The sequence below is a fragment of the Dryas octopetala genome, chromosome 4 (genome assembly GCF_963921425.1).
Source record: "Dryas octopetala chromosome 4, drDryOcto1.1, whole genome shotgun sequence".
Lineage (NCBI taxonomy): Eukaryota > Viridiplantae > Streptophyta > Magnoliopsida > Rosales > Rosaceae > Dryas > Dryas octopetala.
This window is the reverse complement of record NC_141369.1, coordinates 6,178,231-6,200,433: the sequence shown is the minus strand read 5'-3', so window position 1 is coordinate 6,200,433 and position 22,203 is coordinate 6,178,231. Positions and strand designations below refer to the sequence as shown.

At 35.4% G+C, this 22,203-nt stretch overlaps 1 protein-coding gene across 1 annotated transcript; it reads right to left on the bottom strand.

Annotated features, from left to right (window-relative positions):
- Window positions 1–9,860: 9,860 nt before the first annotated feature.
- Window positions 9,861–20,062, bottom strand: LOC147286338 (potassium channel SKOR-like). Its single transcript, XM_086239112.1, is given in 12 exon segments — window positions 9,861–10,185; window positions 11,141–11,262; window positions 12,189–12,483; window positions 12,587–12,662; window positions 13,564–13,746; window positions 13,894–14,115; window positions 15,660–15,758; window positions 16,219–16,299; window positions 16,913–17,208; window positions 18,194–18,533; window positions 19,531–19,594; window positions 19,834–20,062. Coding segments are annotated over 12 exon segments (2,058 nt in total). The 5' UTR covers window positions 19,866–20,062; the 3' UTR covers window positions 9,861–9,937.
- Between the last annotated feature and the right edge of the window lie 2,141 nt (window positions 20,063–22,203).

Here is a 22,203-nt window from a genome sequence, read left to right as displayed (position 1 = left end):
GTAGAGTTGAGTGCTCAACTCCACAAGCATCCTACTGACGCCAAGTTCAGGGCGCATCTAAACAGGCTGGCCAAGAATACTTAAAAGGTCGCCTGTAACTACAGCACTCTAGCCAAGAACTACGGCCACAATGACACCGAGGCCAAGCTATCATCTAACCGAAGGGAGCCACCAAAAGAGTATGGGCATTTGCCTTCCTCTTTTATTGGCTTTGTAAATTTATTTTTGTTAGTAAGTCCGGTAAGAGACTTTTGGAATTTTCTTGGTTGGTCGATAGATTATCTTCGACCAAAGAGCCTTTAGCTTTGGCACCTTTTTTCCTGTCTTATGTATATAAATGTCTTAGAGACATCGTAACCAATGATATGGATCCTCCTGTTGCTGGTCCTTTATGGTTCTTTCAATTTTGGCTCCAAGTATATTTTTCGGAGCATCGGTTGGTCGACCTCTTTCCAGCTGACCAGGTTCTTGGCCATTCGTTGTCTACGACCGATGTTTCTAGTCATTATGTGGATGATTGTTTTAATTTCTTACACGAGCTTGTTGACCGAGAAGAAGACCAATTTCGACCTTGTCTTTTTCGGTCTGTTCATGCCTTCCTTGCTCCCAAACTTTTTCTTGGCCTTCCAACCGATGGTCCCCACTTGGAGAAGATGAGGGAACTTTGGGCCAACTTCTTGGTAACCAGAGATCTACAACTTGGGGTGCTCACTGGGGGAAATTATAAGTCTGGGGCCGAGGTTTACCATCCCAATTTTGCGACATGTCAATTTAGCTTTACTCAGTCTTGCCCTCAACCTGTCCATTCTTCCTTTAATCGACTTAGCTCCTGGTGGTGCCAATTCAAAAAAAACAGGCAATGTTATGTGATCACTGTAAAGCTAACTGAGAAGAAGGAAGCATTGGCAATGGTAGCCCGGCCATTAACGGCCAGGTCTATAGATGAATTTAAGGCCTGGTGTGACAGGACTGCCCCTGGGTGCCACTGTGGAACCCAAGGTAATCTTGTGAGGCCCAACACCAATAAGGAGTCGGGTCCACTTGTCTCAAAATTCTCGTGATCAGTATAGGGAAGTCAAACTAAGTGGAGAATTCTACCAAAAATTCGGCAGCATCTCCCCTATAAGTTGAACAATCCCACCTGTAAAACAATTGAAATTCACACTTCTATACCAACAACCAACCCCAACCGCAAACCAACAGGGTCTCAAACCCTCACCAAGTATTCAGAGCATAACTTAAGGTTTTACAATCACTAGTTATTTTTATAAATACAATAAACACTTGATGCCACAATACCAATAGGGCGGAGATGAGAAACTCAAATGCCTCGACGTGGTGTAATCCGACTTCAGCGATCTCAAATACCTGGGGGAAGACGTTAAAACCAAAACGTGAGAAAAATCTCAGTGAGTGGACAAAAATAAACTTTAAGACTTTTGTTTTGAAAATCAGTTTATAAAATCTGCTCATTCTCTTTGAGCTCGTTCACTTGTTTAAAACCCCCAGTTTTAAAACTATTTCATAATCCACTTTCGACAATCGCCTGAAAGTTTTGAATCAACCTAATGCATAAGAAAACTGATAAATTATAATACAAGTGAAGATCTTGAAAGAATGTAAAAGAAAACACATAAACATGATATATGGAGAACTCTTTAAAGGATGAAATGCAACATGAATAAATAAATCCTTATATGCAGTTGTAAATAAATCATTCCACTAGAATTCCACTCTGAAAAATATTATGCTTAAACATAAACCACAACTTGATAATCTTTCTCTGAAAATAAGAATAAGAAATAAAATCTGAAGCTGAAATTTAATCTCTGAAAATAACGAAGTTCTCAAGCTAGAATCAATATTGTCAGACTCTTTATAAATCTTTTAAACTGTAATATTTCGTTTAAAATAAAACTCGAATAATTGGAAAGTCATTAAAACTGTTCAAACTGAAAAATATAAAATCTGAGCTGAAAATTCATATCAACTGAAATCATCTTGTAAACTGATATCTCTATACTTATACTGAAAAACTTACGCCACACTAGTACTCGGGGAAAAACTGGTCATGCGTTTAACAAATAAGCTCGCCACATCTCATGCATATGCACGAGCATGCAGATAAGCTCACCACTTCTCGTGCAGAGTAATCTCGATGCACAGGTAGGCATGTAAGCTCGTCACTTCTCGTGCATAGTGCTCTCAATGCATGAGCAGGCATGAATGCTCGTCATTTCTCGTGCATAGCGAATTGATACACGAACAGGCAGGAATTCTCACCACTTCTCGTGCATAGCGAATCAATACACGAGCAGGCAGGTAGGTAGCTAGACTCGTCACTTCCCGTGCAGAGCGAATCAATGCACGGGTAGGCTGGTATCCTCGCACAACTCTAACACAACATTCTCGAAACTAACTCATAATTATCATTGTTTAACAATATAATACCCCTTTTATTTCAAATTCATCTCTGCGTATGCAACATCATCAACACGTACTTGTTTGTGAGAAAATTTTTAAATCATATATTCGAAACCCATATCAAAACTTAATTTAATAACCAAGAAGCTACACCCATAAATAAAATTAAAGCTTTCAAGGTATAATTATTAAAATCCAAATTAAACATTTACTCTCCACCAAAAACCATATGCTCCAAGTTAAAAAAATAGACCAAGTCTCTCAAGTAAAATTCAAGATATAAATATAGAATTTAACATGAAATTTATTAAGACATTTTCGAAAACCAAAGTCCAACTCGCAAATTAATATTTCTCAATTAAACTCAAGACAAATATATATTAAATCATGTAACATAAGACATTTAAAGAAAAGGGAGGTCCACTCACTGTATTTGCCGAGCTATGCTCAACTCCTTTATCGGAACACGTTTCCAAATCATAAACCCTCACTGGTTCGCCACTAACAAAAATCAAGAGACGAAGCTCCATCGACCTAATACAAAAGTAATCGCTCACTTTATATGCCGAACATTAAACTCACTCTACAATTAAAGCAACTGGTATAAATTAAACCACAAGAGTCAATCCCCAATCGAGGCTTCCAAACATTCTAAATTCACAATTAACCCATACCACAATGTCAATTTGATTCCACGTTTAGTAACCGACCAATCACATAATCGAGCCTTCCAAACATTCTAAATTCACAATTAACCACCAATAGCCAACCATCAGCCTAACTCCAAATCAGTACATACCCAAAACGAAAACATTGTAAAATACTCGGATACCAATTATACCTTTCTCGCGTCCAATAACCCTTATGACACGGTTTAAGGTTTCGTTAATTAATCAATCAGACATGAATCGTTGTCTTTAGGATATGAATAATCTGCCCAAAAAGACAATGTATCACAATCTAATTCCAAAATTTACAAACAATATCGATTTGGCCGTTGAACAGTCGATTTGGGCAATAACCACCATGTACGGTGGCTGCCCGGTCCCAACTAGCACAGAAATACTCATCCAAAACACAACGGAGTCTGGATTTTGCCTCTGGGAGTCTGGGGGAGGCTGAATAACAAGAGAACCCACTCAACCCGCCACCACGAGCGGCGACAAACGAGGTGGCAGCCATGATGAACCTAAAAATCAACCAAATCCTAAACTTTCTTTAATTTTCCGATCCTAAACAACAATGGGAGGTTTAAATGGGTAGGAATTGCCCAAAAACCAACAAGAACACCCACCAATTTCGAATTCCAAAGGGAACCCGAAATTGGTTCTAAACCCCAAAAATCAACTTCACAAATTACTCAAAATTGACAAGCAATTAGGGGTGGGCACGGTCTAGTTCGGTCCAGTGCTCCCCCCAAACTGTGGACTAGACTGGTGGAGGTTATCCAATCCAGTTCAATGCTAGAGAACTGGAAATTTTGGATGAGAACTGGACCAAACTGAACTGAAACAGTTCCAGTTTGGTCCGGTGCACTGTTTGGGGTTGAGTCTCACTATTTGGGCCTTAGCCCAATTAAATTTTTGGGCTAAAAAACAGTTTTAAAACATGTTTTTTAAAGCTTTTAACAAAAAATCACAACATTTTTTTTTATAAACAAATCACAACAAATCAACCATTTGTTGTTCAATTCACAAGTCACAACAAATCACAACAATTCAACATTTAACATGTAAGACGTCAAGTCATCAACATTCAACCATTACATTTTTTGTTCCATTTCACAACCTACAAGACATCAACCAATAACCATTTCACAACCTCAAAGACTCAAAGTTACAAACCATTTCATCACCCATCAAGATTCAAGAGATCAACCATACATATAATCATACATAATTAACTACTTAACTTACTAATTTACTAAATACTAACCATACACCATTGTCCAAGACTCCAAATGCAAGTAACTTAAAAAGTAAAAACCAATCAAAGCTAAAGAAGTTAATAACTTACGAAGTTAAAGTTACCAACCAAATACAAATTACAAACTAACCTAATACAAATTACAAAGTACAAACCAACCAAATACAAATTACAAACTAACCTAATACAAATTACAAAGTACAAACCAACCAAATACAAATTAGGTTACATAACTAAAAATGACACAAATTAAAATACCCCAGCCAACCATCAACCCCTTGCAGCCAATTGTCTTCAAACACTATAAATAAATAAATAACTAGGCAACTAAACAATGGAATTCCACTTAACAAATTAAAGTTTTTGAACTTGTGGAAGTAAAAAACTTACCATTTAGGCTGGCTACTCAACACTGAACAGCAGGGGCTGTTTTCTTTGAAGGAGGTGCCTTGTGATTGGGGGTCCATCTCTCCTAACAATTTAACAATTAAACAGATTCACAATCAAAATTCAAAAAATGACTAATCAGTAAACCCAACACCAATTTAATCAAAAAATGAGAGCCAGTGTGTCACTAATTAGTAACCCAACACCAGTTTAATCAAGAAATTGAGCTGAGTGGTTCGAGTGGAAAAAGAAGAGGTACTTACCACGAATGGTGTTTTGTCTAAAATTCCAAAACAAAAACCTTCAACCTCCGGTCCTCCTCAAATATCACATGCAAAAATTGGATATTAACCCAGAAACATTAGAATTCTAAATGAAATTGTTCTAAACAAATAGAAAATAAGAAGAGCCATAAACACCCATTCGGTTTTGGGAGTTTACCAAAGGAAGCTAGAAGATCAAACCCAAACAAGCATTTAAGGGTCTGGACTCTGATAGCTCTTTGAAGTGGTTGAAGAAAAATTGCAATGCACTAAGCCACCAAACCCTAAATCAAACCCTAAATCCCCAAAATAGATCAGAAATTATGAACAAGATGAAACCAAAATCAATATGAACTCATTTGCAGCTACAAACACATACCATATTTAATCCAACCCAAAAAAAAAAAAAAAAAAAAACTCATACATTTAGCAAACACACAAACAGAGAGCTATCAGATATGAGAGATAGAGATGAGAAGTGAGAGATAAGAGAATATTTTCAATTTAATCCCTAAACCATTAAACCCCAAATCCCCAATTCAATTTGAAACCCTAATTTCAGTTCAATCATAATATGACAGACAAAAATGAGAGAGTCAGAGATGAGAGATAAGAGATGAAAGTGAGAGAGAGATGAGAGTGAGACTACCCTTTCGTGGTGGCTGCGAGTCTGCCTTCTGAGATGAGAGATTCGAGATGAGAGATGAGAGACGAGAGAGTGAGAGATAAAGGATGAGAGGCGAGATGCGAGACTGAGAGGTGAGACCGTGAGAGGCTGAGAGCTGATGAAAGTGATGAGATTCGAGATCGAGAGAGGGCGGCGCGACCCGAGTTTAGGGTTTGGAGAGTGGAGACTGAGTGAGTGTCGAGAGACGAGAGTGATGAGTGATCAATAGACTATTTGAGTCATCTAAATTGACTTAGATGAGTGAGTGAATGGTTGTTTCAATTGGGGGTATTGGGGTAATATTTAGTCAATTGACTAAATTAGTCTAATTGAGTAATAGGGGTTTCAAACTTTCAATTGGGTAATTGAATAATTTAGGAGTAATTGGGGTTTCAATTGGGTACTAAATTACTAATTAGTCTTATTGGGTTTCAACTTTCAATTGGGGTTTCAATTGGGTAATTGACTAATTTAGGAGTAATTGGGGTTTCAATTATGGTTGATTGGGGTTTGGGGCCTTTGGGCAATTGGAAATAAAAAAATAATAAAAAAAAGAACAAAAATGGTTTAGGGTTCATTGGGGTTATATACTTTTATAGTTATATATGTTATATACTTATTACTTATATATGTATAGAGTAATTAATATAGTTTAGGATATATTATTATAATTGTATTAAGGTATAGGGTTATAGTTGACTATGAATCTAATTGGGGTTTCAATTGAGGTTATATAATATATACTTATATAGTTATATATGTTATATTCTTATTACTTATATATGTATAGAGTAATTAATATAGTTTAGGGTATATAATTATAATTGTAACAGGGTATATGGTTATAGTTGACTATGAGTCTAATTGGGGTTATATACTTATATATATAGTTATATATGTTATATACTTATATACTTATTACATATATATGTATAGATCGAGTAATTAATATAGTTTAGGGTATATGGTTATAAGTTATAGTTGACTATGAGTCTAATTGGGGTTATATACTTATATAGTTATATATGTTATATGCTTATATACTTATTACTTATATATGTATAGAGTAATTAATATAATTTAGGGTATATGATTATAATTGTATTAGGGTATAGGGTTATAGTGGACTATGAGTCTAATTGGGGTTATATAATATATCCTTATATAGTTATTAGTTATATATGTTATATACTTATTACTTTTTTGGTTTAGGGTATAGGGTTTCGTTTAAACTTTAAACCCTAAACCCTAATACATAATTTCCTCTATTAGAAGTTTATAACTATATACTATACCCTAGAACTATAATGATTTTAGTATATAGGGTTTAGTGTATAAAGAATATACTAATTTTATTATAAAAAGTATAACTAAAATTATATACTAAAACATTATTATATATATAGAATATAAGTCATAGTGTTATATAAAATATGTTTTAGGGTCTAAAATATAGCTAGGTTAATATTAATTTTATCATTTAAAATGTGTGTAAAAATGTGTATAAAAATGTTTAAAAATTGTATAAAAATAAAAAATACATATTAATTATCCGGTCCAGTACAGTCCAATCCAGTTCTGTGAAGTGCAAAACTGGAATCGGAATTGGATTGGACCGATTTGGTCCAGTTCGGTCCCAGTGTTGACCAGTTTTGGTAAAAGTGGTTTTTTACGATTTTTTTTTCCCCCGGTTCCCGGTTTAAACGCCCACCCCTACAAGAAATACCTTAGGGGAATCAAAGCCCACGGTGAAAGAGGAAAAACCCACCAAAAATCGGGTTGATCGGAGCTCAGAGGTGGCCGAAATCGGCAAAAATGGCCGGCGGCAAAGCTTGGGTTCTCCAACTATTTTTGTGCACAACAGTGGTCGGCCGGCGAGGGGAGGCTCAGGGATGGACGACCTGTGCGAGTGAAGCACACCGGTGGCCTTGCACTGCCGGGAAAGTGGCCGGAGCTGCCGCGCGCAGGGGGAGTCGAGAGAGAGAAAGAGTATCGCGGGGAGACAGAGAGAAGTGAAAAGAGAGAGAGAGAGAGAGAGAGAGAGAGAGATCATAATGAATAAATTTTCTGACTTTTACGTATTTTAAAACCCTTAAATGCAATTTTATAAAATTGTCTCTCACTTCAAACATCCGTATTTCTCAAACCGTAACTCCAATTGACACACGGTTCGCGTCTATGGTCTTGTTGGCTCGGGACCTTCTGGACAATATCAAAATTGCAATTGAAAACCAACAAAATACTTTAGTCAACATTTGGGTCAAACCTTTACAATAACTCATTTAAAAAATAAAACCATTATAGGTAAGTTTCAAATAAATTCATTTTTGGCGAAAACATAAATGGGTTACTAAATAATAAATTTAAATTTCCAACAGTAATTTAGAATGATGAAAAAAAAAAATTTCTCGAGGTGTCACAGTTCAATCCTTATAAATTCTAAAACTAAAGTTAAATAAAAATCTTAAATTTTCCTATGAAAATTTGGGTAGAGTCGTTACATGGTGGGCCAAGTTGGTGATGGCTCGGTTTGCTGATCTGACAATGGTGGCAGCTCTTAAAGCTTTGGGTGGGCTTCAAATCACCCTGCAGGGTCGCCCCAAGGCTGTATTGGAGGAAATGGCCGATGTAGCTGAAGAGGACGAAGGAACAACCTTTCAAATTTTTATGCTTGCAAGTTTTAAGTTCTAATTTCTATTCTTGATGTAGTTGTTTCTACTTTGGCCACTGTATCCGGGAGCTGACTGTGCCAATTCTTTGGTTTATCATGCACCATCTTGGCCAAAATCCCTTTAATTATTTTATTACGTGCCTCGGCCTGCCCATTGGCCTGAGGGTAATAAGGCGTTGAGGCCATGATTTTTACTCCAAAGTTCCCAACATATTCTTGAACATCTCAAGCCATAAAGACCGAAGCACAGTTATCAGTTATGGTTTCAGGAACTCCAAACCTCTGCATTATGTCTTCTTTAATAAATTTGATGAATTCGGCCGATGAGTTTGACTTATAAGCTTTTGCTTCTACCCATTTAGTGAAGTAGTCAGTGGCCACTAGTATGTAAGTTGGCCATCTGAAGAAGGAGGAAAGATTTTACCAATCATGTTCATTCCCCATCCTCTAAATGGCCATGGTTTCATGATTGGGTTTAAAGGTACAGCCAGTGCATGCTGTACCGGGCCGTGTAACTGACAAGATACACATCCCTTAGAATATTCAACGCAATCTTTTAGGATAGTCGGCCAATAATAACTGTGTCGCCGTAACAACCATCTGGTCTTTTGACCGGATTGGTGTGCTCCACATATTCGTTCATGGACCTCTCCGGTCAGCCGAAGTGCTTCGCCCTTTCCCAGACATAGTAATAGCAAGTCATCATATCCTTATTTATAATGAATCATTATAAATAACATAATGTCCGGCATGATACTTAACTTCCGATCGTGTATCCCATCTAGGTTGCGAAGATACTTGATTATAGGATATCTCCAATCGTCCTCCTCTACTTCCAGGTCCAAGATTTCCATAGGAATTCTCCGGTCACTTATGGCCGGGAGACTTCGTTTTTCTATGCGTATAACCTAGCCGGATTCACCTTCCTTAATCCCTACTCCAGTCAATTTTTTCTGCTATCTATTCGGCCAATTGTTTATAAGCCAAAAGTCCTGGGTCCAAGCACCTAAATACCCCAGTTACCTGGTTGATTACTAACATGGAATCACCTATGATCAAAGCCCTTTTGGCTCCTAAATCAAGGAGTATCTCCATACCGATAAGTAAGGCCTCATACTCGGCCTGGCTATTGGTGCAAGTAAAATCTAACTTAATGCAAACTGGAATTTTTGGAATTTCTTGCGTTTCAATTACTATACCAGCCCCAGCCGAATCCCGAGCTCTCGATCCGTCGAAGTTCATGGTTCAATAGTTGTTTTGCATAGTTTGTGTATTCAATACACCTATCTCAACTTCCTCCATATCCTCGATAGGGGTAGATGGATGGTGAGCTAGAAAGTCAGCCAAAGCCTGACCTTTGACTGATTTCTGAGGTATATACTGGAAAATGAACTATGATTAGGCCATGGTCCATTTGCCTACACGGCCTCAACACGTATTATGGTTTGATAGGTTTTATCTCACAAACCTTAACAATGACATGTACTAATGCAGAGATTGATAAATGTAGATGTCATTTTCATTTATTCCAGTTTGCATACAAAGATGATACAGGGAGAGGGCTATACCACAATTACAATTAATGAAAGGCCAAATTGTTTATATCAAATGTGTCTGGCTGACTAAATACAGCTTCTGACCGTCACTGATCAAGTCAACATCAAGAATTTTACCTGCATCTTCTGATAATATAAAGGAAGCACTTGAAAATTCTAGTTGCTCTGCTGCTGTTTTGATAAGCTCTTTAATGGTGGGAGGAAGCCATAATACAATTCCAGGTCTTCTATGTTCTTTGCTATCCCATGGGTGGAAAGGAAACACTGTGCATTTCTTCGGGTGCATTTTATCTGCAAGTTGCAACAGAAATTTGGTATTAACTTACCATGGCAGATGTAAGCAAAAGCGACCATGAGGAAAATATACTATTCAAGAAGCTCTTAGCAAGTGAAAAATAAGTGCAAACTCCCTCCCCCCTTCCTCCAGCCAAAAAGAAAATGACCATGTTAAATTATTTTCTTTATGCTTTATTAATTTTTTGTTTTTTTACCTACTGATCTGATGTTAAAGTCGCAACTTTGCTTCATACAACATCACTCTGAGAACCATGAATTGAGCACTAGTTGTTAAGTTGACCATAAATAATGATTTATCATGATAACCAAAATTCTTTTCTATAAATTAAAATGTTAAATGTATTAAGTGCCAAGGGAAGAAATTCAGGTTACTCTGATCCCACATGAGCATCAAGAGACAAATTGCAGTGCCAATTAATTCACCCAAATAAAATCAAAGATAAGCCATGATGAAATCCCTTATTATAAAAATTGAATCACTAATTTGTTTTTCTCATTTGGCTCAACAGTACAATAGAAACATCATTTGAAAAATTTCTTGGCCCAATGTGTGCCGAGATTGGGACTGAAAATGATACTTGACATTTTTCCTTGACCCATAAAGACAGGTCGGTGAATATATTTCCGATTTTAAATTCATATCCATGTCTTGTGCAGATAATAAGAATAGGTCTAATGCTTCTTTTTTTCCAAAACTAAACCTGAATTTTCACTGCTCCCCTTGATTTGACAAGTGATGATTACCAGAAAGCATTAACATCTGACTAAGGTATAAAACCTTCCTATAGTTAGAATTTTATTTGTGGCTCTTGTTCTCTCTAGTCTCGGGGGGGAAAAGAAAAATAAAAGAACCTGTCGACCAGGCTGTTTGACCTGCCTGAGGGCAATAAATGTAATGTACATTCCATTTCATGTTTGCAAAGATACTATAATAAAATTTTCTAGATACCTGTGATTTCTTGAGCATGGTAAGGGAATTCTGCCAACTGAGCAGCCTTTGCTTCTTCCAGCAATTTAATCAAATTCTTGTTTCCACACATCCGACCTTCATCTAGTGGGGTGTTTCCCCATCTGCAGAGTGGCCAAACAATCATATGGTTGTTGGAGCAAGCACAAAAGTTACCATATCATGTTGTTTCTAGTTGCCCTCTTCTTCTAAAAACTGAAATGAAAACAGAACACACAAAAAGGCAAAACCAAGGGTGGGGAAGAATACTAGGGAAGTTTCTAAACTTCATGTCAAACAATACTAGGGAACCAACCTATGGAAGTTAAAATGTTGGCAAAACAGTGAGTTTATACTGAAAAAATGGGTGCACCACAGTTCTGCTCAATTCAAGTTGGAAGAAATATGGAAGCTCAATCACAATATCAAGCCAGGAAGGTCATCAGGTAAGGTTTAGTTCTTCAAGCTCTATTACTCAAGAAACTAAATCATTCAATTAATGAGTTCAAGACTAGTAGACCAAGTAGTAAGTGAAAATAGATGCAAGAAAGGTGAAGAGCACACACTATTAGCCTTGTGTAAGTTTTTTACTTTTTAGAAGGTCCTTGTGTAAGTTTTAATGCATAGGTTTGATACTTATGCATGTTATGGGATGTTGCTGTGCTTATCATGCAATTTTGAAGATGAAAATAAGTTTTAGCGGTTGCAGTTGTACTCAAATAAAGGTCAGGTAAACAGCTGTAAGAGGAATGAATGGCACATGAAAGGACTGCAAGGAGAAACATTATATACTAATTTAATCACATACACTGATTTGTTCAAAACTCAAAAGGTTCATTAAAAATTTGTCAGGCAATAAAAGAGGTGTATGTAGGTTGACGATCATGGAATTCAAGCCATCCTTGCTACAAACTGCAGATAATTAGATCTCACTACTGAAGTCTGACTATTGTTCAGTACTCTATAAACCCTATCCAGGTAACATTATAAACTCCAATGGTGAAGATATTTATGTGTCTACATCAAAAGGAAATGAATATTTCAAGACTACCTGTCCTTTGAGAAAACGCTAGCTCCAGCTTCTAACAGCAATTTTGCCATCATATATAGTCCCTCTGAGGTAGCTATATGAAGTGGGGTCCGGTGATCATAATCTTTGGAGTTTGGATCAATACCATTAGACAATAACCTTTTAACAAAATCTGAGTCCCCCTTTGCAATGGCTGAACATACACAACTACCGGCATTGTCTATCTTCAAGGAGGCCCCTTCTTTAATAAGTAAAGAACAAACTTGATCATGCCCATTCTTGATGGATTCCAGTAAGGGTGTGTTCCCAAAATTGTCTATTGAAATAAACATATCATCATATTGTGATACTATTTGGGGAACAGATAAAACCAAATATGGACACCTCCAATGCAGCAAATTATTGAATCATAAATTTACCTTTGATGTTAATGTCTACTCCCTCCTGAATAAGGAAAAGAGTAATATCTTCATGTCCTCTTAATGCAGCCAGATGCTGTAGAGAAGAAAGACTCCTTTCAGACAAAAGCTGTCTCACTTTCTGCTCATCAAAATTGATAAAACATAATAGTAAAGTGGGGTGTGTGTGTGTATAGCGTTTTTGTATTAATTTATTGTATTGGTGGAAAAACTTTTCAAAGTTACACATAAATTTGTATGATGTAATTATTACTCAATTACATTTGTAATCTGTCTAAATTAAATGTATCTATCACTTAGTGACATTAATGTAGCTCATTAATAGACCTGGAAGTCCAGAAAAAATTAAATCATCCCAAACTCAAATAAAAAGTTAAAACATCCATACAAATTTAAAGAAAATTTGTCCAGCATCCATGCAAATAAAATTTTCTTTGAAAAAAATTGATATTCAAAACTCAAAAAGAAGTTGTAAATCTCAAAAAAAAAAAAAAAAAAAAAATCACAATCTTTCCCAAAACAAAACAAAAAAACTTAAAAATTAAATCAGCACAAAACCAGCAGGCATGATGCTAGTTGTTTGCTATGCAATTTTCTCTTATTTTTTAATGCGGCATCCTTATAACCTCTTAAAATTTTAATGGTTTTTGTTATAATAATTTTGTTGAATACAAACATGGACCTCGTGCAACATAAAAATGTGGCTCGGACCTAATAAAATACAAACTAATTATGTTTTTGGACTTATTCTGATTTACCCTTTTAATAATATATTGGAGAAAGTAAATTCTTTAAAAAAAGAAAAAAAGATATGCAAAACTTGTAGCACACACACATACATATGGTATACCCCATGTAATCTATCCCCCATATTCACCATCAGATGGCACACGTGTTCCAGCTACACACACCTACCAGAGAATTTACAGATGCATTGACAACGATTAATCTGAAAAATTCATGAGAATGTGTCATACCAAGGGTGATCTTCCATCATAATCTGTCTTGTTGGGATCAGCTCCAGCTCGGATTAAACCTTTTAGCTGATACAGATCTCCATGATAAGCTGCACTATTGACCTTCAAAGCAAGCTCAGCTTCTTGCTTTCCTATATGAAATGTAATGTCTGATTCTAGTTGCTTAATACGCAGTGCTTTACCCTGTAGTAGTCATATGATGGAGACTAATTAGTCAATTAAAGTCAAGTTTGTTTGGGAAAAAAAAAAAAATTTATTCAAAATCTTTGCACACATAATTCAAAGGTTGTAAGCACATTACAAAAATATAAATTACCACAGAAAACTTACCTCTAGAAGGTTGTTCAAGATTTTCCGACCATCATAAAAATATATGTCAAGGATAGTTGTAAAAGATTGTTTATCAAGTCGCAGAAGCCTACACAATTCACACACCCTAACTGTATAACGTTGGGGAATGTTACAAAGAATAGAGATATCTCCAAACGAGCTGTTACGCTCCAAAAGCGAAACAGTTTCTTATGATCCATCTTTCTCTGTGCCTACCTCCTCCTGTACAAGAATAGCTTTGTTAATCGCGCAACACGTGTGCAATGATGGAAGTAACAATAGAAAAAGACAAAGTGAAGAATGTAGGATGAGATTGGATTGGTTGGAAATGAGATAAGATTACCACAATATCTTTAGTTTTAAATCTATTATTAAAATTGTTACAAGGGTAAGATTGATATTTTCTATTTAACGATTTGATAAAGTTCTCTTAATAATATTATAGATATAAATCTGTTTTTTGATAACATCACAATCCATATTATGTGTTCGCTTCTCAGGAAATAACATCAATGCCAGATCAAAATATTGGGAACTACAGAAAGAAAAGAAACTTTCAACCCTAAAGAGTTGATCTAATGACTGCATCAAAAGGATGTGTAAACTTATCAGATATTCCATGTTCTTAAAAGTTTATTTTACCAAGGCGATACCATATAAACATGTAACTACAATATATCGGGCATGTTAGCATGCTGTCATACATGTATGGCATGTTAACAAAAATACATTTATGCATACACTGCATATGTATGTACGCATATATCAGCAGTTAAACTGCATAAACATGAGGAATTATCTTTAAGAAAGGGAGAAGTTAATTGCACTAACAAACTTCTTGCACTCATGTGTGAGCGCATCAAGGACTGTGGGAAGCTTATTTCAAATAACATTTCCCCTTAAAACACTAAAGAGCAGTTTGGCAAACCCAGGCAAGCTACATAACATGGAATCTGGTTTTTCTTAGATATGTTGTTAGTCCCACCTATACATCTTTTTTTGAACTTCTAAGACACCAAACTCACATAACTTCAACCACAACCACCACCACCCACTAGCATCACATATCGTTGTCCCCCATGGGTCCTTACCAATACCAATACCATCACTGCCCACCCCCCCCCCCCCCCCCCCATCTCCCACACTACCACCATCCACATTGGCATTGCCACCATTATCAGTAACACCACCACCATTGCAACCCCTTTATCATTGCCACTTCTACCAGTTACACTGCTCCCACCATCATCTTTGGCCATTTACCATTACTATCACCATGAGTACTCATATTTACCCCCCCCCCCCCCCCCCCCCCATCACTACCAACCCTTCAACTGCCACTTTATCATTGCCACTTCTACCAGTTACACTGCTCCCACCATCATCTTTGGCCATTTACCCATACTATCACCATGAGTACTCGTATTACCCCCCCCCCCCCCAATCACTACCAACCCTTCAATTGCAACAACTGTTTCTACCTCCCCACCCTCACTCCCTCTACCCCTAATGTCACATATTTCTATTAAAAATAAACAACTAATTAATAAACTAGAAATAGAAAATTATGAAAAAATAGTATATAGTTTAAAACTGGACAAAACTGATTTCCAAACAGACTACATAGAATTAGAAACTACTTGAATTGGTTGAACCAGCTTTCAAATTTCTAAAGACCCCTAAGAGGACAAGAAATAAAAATGAGAAACACAATATTGAACCAACAAAATACAACCCATCAGTGACTCTAGAATATGGAATCATACCAGCACACCATGACAGACGAAGTAGAGTTGATCTACCACATTTCCTGGTTCCATAATCACTTCTCCTGGGAGAAAAAACTCCTCATGGAGTTTAATAACCTGCAAGATCAAAAGTATAATAACAATTCATTTCATTAATCCACATTAAGTAGAGATAGCCATGGACCAAGGGAGATTCAATCTGACATTATATGTGGTGTTACACATGAATACTTCTGAATGTTTGAGTTTGACACAATTTGACACATAATGCCATGCTGGTTTAAGGTGGCCTATTTTTTCATGCAAAAACGAATATTTGCATGAAAGTAAACCCTTATGTCCATGTATTGTCTTTGAAAGAAGGTTCCAAGTCAAAACCATTTCCATGCGACAAAGTACACAATATGTTGATCGTTTCCAGAAGCACAAGAAGCACTAATTCTATACAATTTATATTGACTATGATGAACCTGGTTGAACAAATTGAACTTAGTACATAAGAGTAAGATACAATTATCACTGTTTCATTTGAACATATGTCATCTGTTTGTGTACATGGGGAAAAAAAGTGACTTACAATCTGATTGATGAATTCTGTTGAGCATCCCTTAAAGAGAGGAACATTTACAATGTATGGAAAATACAAAGTTTGTGAAATCTGCAATGAAGAAACAACTAATTTTAATGAAACAGAAGTCTTAAAAAAATACACTCAGCTAACAACCCTACAATATACAACAGTCTGAATAATGCATATATTTAACGGAATGAAAGTAAAGACAGACTTTCTGAACCTACAGAAGAGAAAGGAAAATAAGGTGTCTTCTTTATTTTTGAAAATCCATAGTAAATATGCATTCGATATGGTAGGTTTTTATAATTAATTTTGATACCGTCATTATTTTCAAAGCACAAAAAATATAATTACTATATAGAAACCAAACTATAAGGTTATTTTTCTGTACATTCTTGAGTTAGACCATATTTTTTTTTATATAAATTGATGCCAAATGACCTGAGATGGAATGAATGCAGTTGGCTGAGCCAGTCAAGAAAACTTAATGAGCAGTGCTCATAGGCAAATCTTATAGAACAAACTCCCCACCCCCCCCCCCCCCCCCCCCAACAAAAAAAAATATATACCCCAAAAGTAAAGCATATCATTGCAATAACTCAGACCACGCAGATGAATTTAGAAGAAAAGTAGTATGGAGTTTCTTGTATTTAAGTCAACAATAGACAAGGTGCACAAGTTTTTGTTCCTATTTTACCTTAGCACGAATTGAAGCAGGAATGTCCTGGAGAACAGCAGCCATAGTGTAGGTACTCTCATACTGTAAACGCACGTGGCCTTTGATCTGATTACGGATATCTCTGCCAAGTCTATTTCTGTTCATATATTTGATAAGATCCGTCATTTTGTCCCTGAACTTTTCTGTCTTTGATCCTTTTACAATTAATGCTGTCATGTTACCAATCAAATAAGCCCCAAGAACCATGTCAAATGAGATGAAAATCATTATGAATATCATTTCCCTCAGGTTGACTGCATGTACATCTCCATAACCTGTGACAGAAAAAAGTGCTCTTCTTTCATTACTAAAAATTACGAACTGATAAGTGCACAACGAGGATAATTCTTCCAACTTTAAATATATTCTTTTACAGTTGTGAATGGGACATGGCAAGTAGAAACCATTATTGAGTACCAACAACAGGATATGGCTCCTTTGGGGATGTTAAATGTGGCCTAATCAACGAATCTTACAGAATCTTAAGCAATTACTTGATAATTTCTATATAAGTATCCCAGACAAAGGAAGCAATGTACAGATTAAGCAACAGAAGGTCACTAGACATAAAATATGGATACGGATGCCACTCTTGCTCTGTGAAATAGAGTTCAATATGTAAAGAAACTTATGTTATAATCCTTGACCAAGAAAAAAACTAATTATCCACTATAATATCACTTACAGTAAACCCAAGTATTACCACTAAAGCAATCTCCTAAAAGTAATACCATCACCACCATGACATCGGTTTTAGTTAACCATCAAAAAAGCTACCACCTTAAATAAGTCATGCTATTGTCACCACCAATGCTCATGCAGTAAGGTTTTGTGCAACCCATGATTCGAAACCAACCATATATCTTCATTAGGTTGCTTTTGTTTGATCCTAAGAATTTATACCAAATTTTGTTGGTTTTCCTTCAAGCAACTGTTTAAAGATATAATATATGTCGTAAAACAAGCCATGTCTTTTTTGTTATTTGTAGATGTGCTATATAAAAATGACAGCAATATGAATTGTGTATAACATGAAAAAGATCGTTTGTGTATATAATAAAATCCTTTTGTTTCTCATTTGGAAAAATCCTGTCTTGCACTGAGTATAATTGAAGTCAAGTTTCTGTCCATGTCTTGAACATTTATAGTCTTTTTGAGTAGGATTGTAGAAATCAAAAGATGGAAAATGAAACAAAAATCAAATGAAGGTAGCGGTTGCAGTGGTATTCAATAAAATAAAAATTAAAAAAGTTAACTTACCAACAGTGGCCATGGTTACAATGGCAAAATATAAAGATGTTGTGTAGCGCTTCCATAAATCGATATCTCGAAAGTGTGAATAACTGTAGTCACCCAACTTCAAGCTTCCAATCCATGTGTAGCCCTCTTCTGAAGGAGGCAGGGTGGTAGCCAAATAGTAAAAGATGCAGGCTGCTGTATGTGTGCAATAGAGTTCAACAACAAGAAGCTTTATAATCCTGGTAAACTGGTAATTGATACGAATATCCTTCTCAATGTCTTGAAAAAACTTATTGACTTTCCGCACCCGAAATAACCTTATCCATAGGAGATACCTCACTTCCTCTCTTCTCCCAGAAGCCTATCCCAGAAAAGATTTCACAAAGTGAATAGAGAAGCAGAAACATATTAAAGGTATTATAATAGAAAAACTTTATTACTTAAATAAATCAAGATATATGCTGCAAACTTCTTTTGATTTCATAGATTTGGTACATATGTCTGCCAATCTCATGCACTGGCTAAACAAGAGTATTAACGAATTAGCAATAATGGGAAACCCACATAAACCTCCTTTGCATACAGAATACCCTTTCCTTGTAAGCCGGTTTTGTAAGGATAAGTTCTACCCATGGGTTTAACAGGTCCCACTATCCTAAACAGTTACTTTATTTCTCTTGTGACAATCCTTTACATACAGTTTACCTATCCATTATATAAAAGTTTTAGCTCAAATTTAAATTGTTAACCCTCAAAAAAAAAAAGTTGGTCCCACTATCCTAAGCAGTTAATTAATTTATCTCCTAAGAGCATCTCCAACAGCTTAGCTATCTCCTCCTTCCTAGCTACATTGGTTTATTTCTTCTCAAAATCATTCTCCAACAGATTAGCTATTTCCTTAGCTAGTTTAGGATTTGCTTTTTGGTTAGCTAAATTTAGGTGAGAGGAGAGAGAAAATAGCTATAGCCAAAGCAACCCCACTTAAAAAGTTTTGAATTATTTAAATACAACCATACAAATTTACCTTACATCAGCCATAATATCAAATTTTAAGAAATAATAAAATATCTATATTAGCTAAAATAAAGAACATTGCTGGAGTAAAATTGTGAAAGTAGTTAGCTAAAATAGATTTCTAACTTTTTTTATACAAATTTAGCTAGAATATAAGTAACATTGTTGGAGTTGCTCTAATAATCCTTTGCATAGTATCACCTATCCATTGCAAACCACCACTTGAATAACATTATAAATAAATCCAAAAAAAGATAAATCAAAGAGTCCCTGCTACTCCCTCAAAGTAGATACAAGGAGAAAATGGTGTTGAGAGATATGCGTAAACTTGGAAATGGTAGTACCTTGTAGATATTATCCCAAGGCATAACGCCAAGCAGGTCAATGATAAAACTAGATTTCAAGTACCTACAAAGAAAAAGTTCAATCAGCACCGGAAATAAAGTAACATACTGGGCAATTGCTTGCCTTTTAAGTTTTAACTAAATTCTACACATTACAGTGAGTAGTGATTATTTGCAACAAAGTTTGAGCAGTTAAAACCATTATAAGATAAGAATGGATCAAACTGTAGTTGAAAAATTGTATGCAATTCTTGCTGAGACAATTGCATAAGAGGTAAGAGCAAGAGGGAAAAGAAAACAAACCGGAGAGCAATAGGAGTGCGCTTATAGACCATTCGATAGGTCTGACTGTCTCTGTAGGCGAGGAAGAAGTGCAAAACAATGTCCAAAAGGAATGCGAAATGTCCTACTACGTCAAGAATAAAGAGGTTTTTCAGGCTTAAACCCCTGAAAAACCCAAACTCGAAAGGTGTGAAGAAGGATGAGTACACTGCCCATACAAGTATGAATTTCGTCCATGCCCGATACCACCTGCATTTGCTCTCTACATTTCAGTTTACGCCGAGAGAGAAGGGAAAAAAAAAACAACCAACCCTCTTTCATTGGAGTAACATCTAAACCCAATTAAATAATACTTTTTTTTTTTTTTGGTCGAATTATTAAATAATACTTGAGGATTGCTATTTTGGACCATATCAATTCATCACTTTATTAACCATTTTTTTAATAAAAGTGAAATATAATCTATGTAAAATTCACTTACGTGAGTCTCACTTTTATTAGAAAAAGTATCAACAAAATAATTCATTAAAATGGTCCAAGTAAATTGCATGCCAAATTGTTCATCCAATTGGTTTGGCAAGTTGGCATGGTTGCCAAGTGATGTTAGCTTGGCCAACATTTATTCTTGGCAAGTGTTAGATCACACTAATTGCTTGGTGAGCGCTTGACCTAGCAAATGGTAGATGGCAATGTTACAGATTTCAATTGTTTTCTTAAACTTGTATTTACTCAAATTTCAATTCAATAGAATATTCTTTTATTTCGTTTCTTTGTGTTTTTTATTTTTAAATATACATTAAAGAAAAATCGAACTCTAAAACACCTACCTTCATGAGAAAAACTTCAGTGACAATTAAGCATCTCACCTCACTGTACTAAGTGGCACAACCACATAACGTATGCCCTATTCTGAAATTAGTAGGAAAAAAAAAAAAAAAAAAGCTAATTAATGATATATACAATATAAATACACATAACGTCATATGAGTATTTATCTTTCATCCGGGAGGGAAAAAAATGTTTTTAATGTGCCCCCTATCATTGAATTTGTTACATTTGTTTGTTATAAATTTATAATAGAACACATGATGTGCACATACCTTCAAAACATCCCCCAAAAAGTAAGTTATGGTGCACGGAATGTGCTGAAAAATAACAAAATTTTGACATATTTGATAATGGCAATGTGAACTTTTAAAAGTTTAAGATGTATGAAAGCCAAATTATTTGTTTATGTGATAAAGTATATGGCCTATAATTTATGGGCCATTGCTGAAATTTTTTCATTTTTGAATAACCTCTAAAGTGTCACACTCCATCTTAAGTCGGTGAGAAATCCTTAAAAAAAAAAAAAAAGTTACGTGGGACGCTCATTCCACATCAATATGGGTCTAATCACTAATAAGAGAATATGTATTAAAAAAATTGGGTTTTTTTATTGATAAGGGTCTTAAACATGTTTTATTTATTTTTAAACTTGTGTACTAACATTTTAAAATATCAAGGACAATTCTATGTAAGGGCTCGTTGTCAAGCTTTCCAATTGTTTTTTTTTTTTTTTTTGGTTAATTGGGGGGGGGGTCAGAGACCCCAAACAGCTTTCCAATTGTTCGCCGCATTGTAGTTACACCCAATTGGCGCTACACTTTTGCACTACAATGACACATTTGTATCACTAATAAAAATTAGGTTTTTTTTCTAAAGCCCAAAATCAAAAATGGCCGGACAAGCTAACACCATTATGAGCCGAGCACTCAACACGGAACTCAAGCACTCACTGCTTTTTATTTTTTCATGTTTTACAATATAGTAATTATTTGACAGTAACAAATATTGTCATTGTTCAAAAGAAACTACAAAAAAATCGCATAAAAATGATACTTTCTATTTTTTTCTTACATAAACATGCCAAAAATTAATAAATTTATAAAACATAAAAATTAAAGTTTATAGAGTCACATTCACTCTAATTTCAATAGTAACATTGGTTGTTACTGTTTGTTACTACAAAATTACTATCGAGTAATGACTATGGATCTAGTACGTAAAAAATAATGAATGGCACATCAAGCGCTCGACCTTGTTTATTCAACACCTCCTTTTTTTGATAAATTTCAACGCCTCATTTACAAAACGCAGATTTCTTTATGATTAAGTTGACATTTTTAACATTTCAAATATTAGGTGATAAGTTGATTTAACATTAGAGGTGTAGAATAGATTTATTTATCATTTACTAAATCCTTTAAACCATGCTAAAGATACTCTGAAACACTTGAATAATCTCTAAAAATTCAAAAAGCACTATTACAACTGCACTTTTTAGTGTCCCTATATCAACTGCACTTTTCGATGCAGCAATAGCGCGGCTCTCATTATTTAGCAATTGTC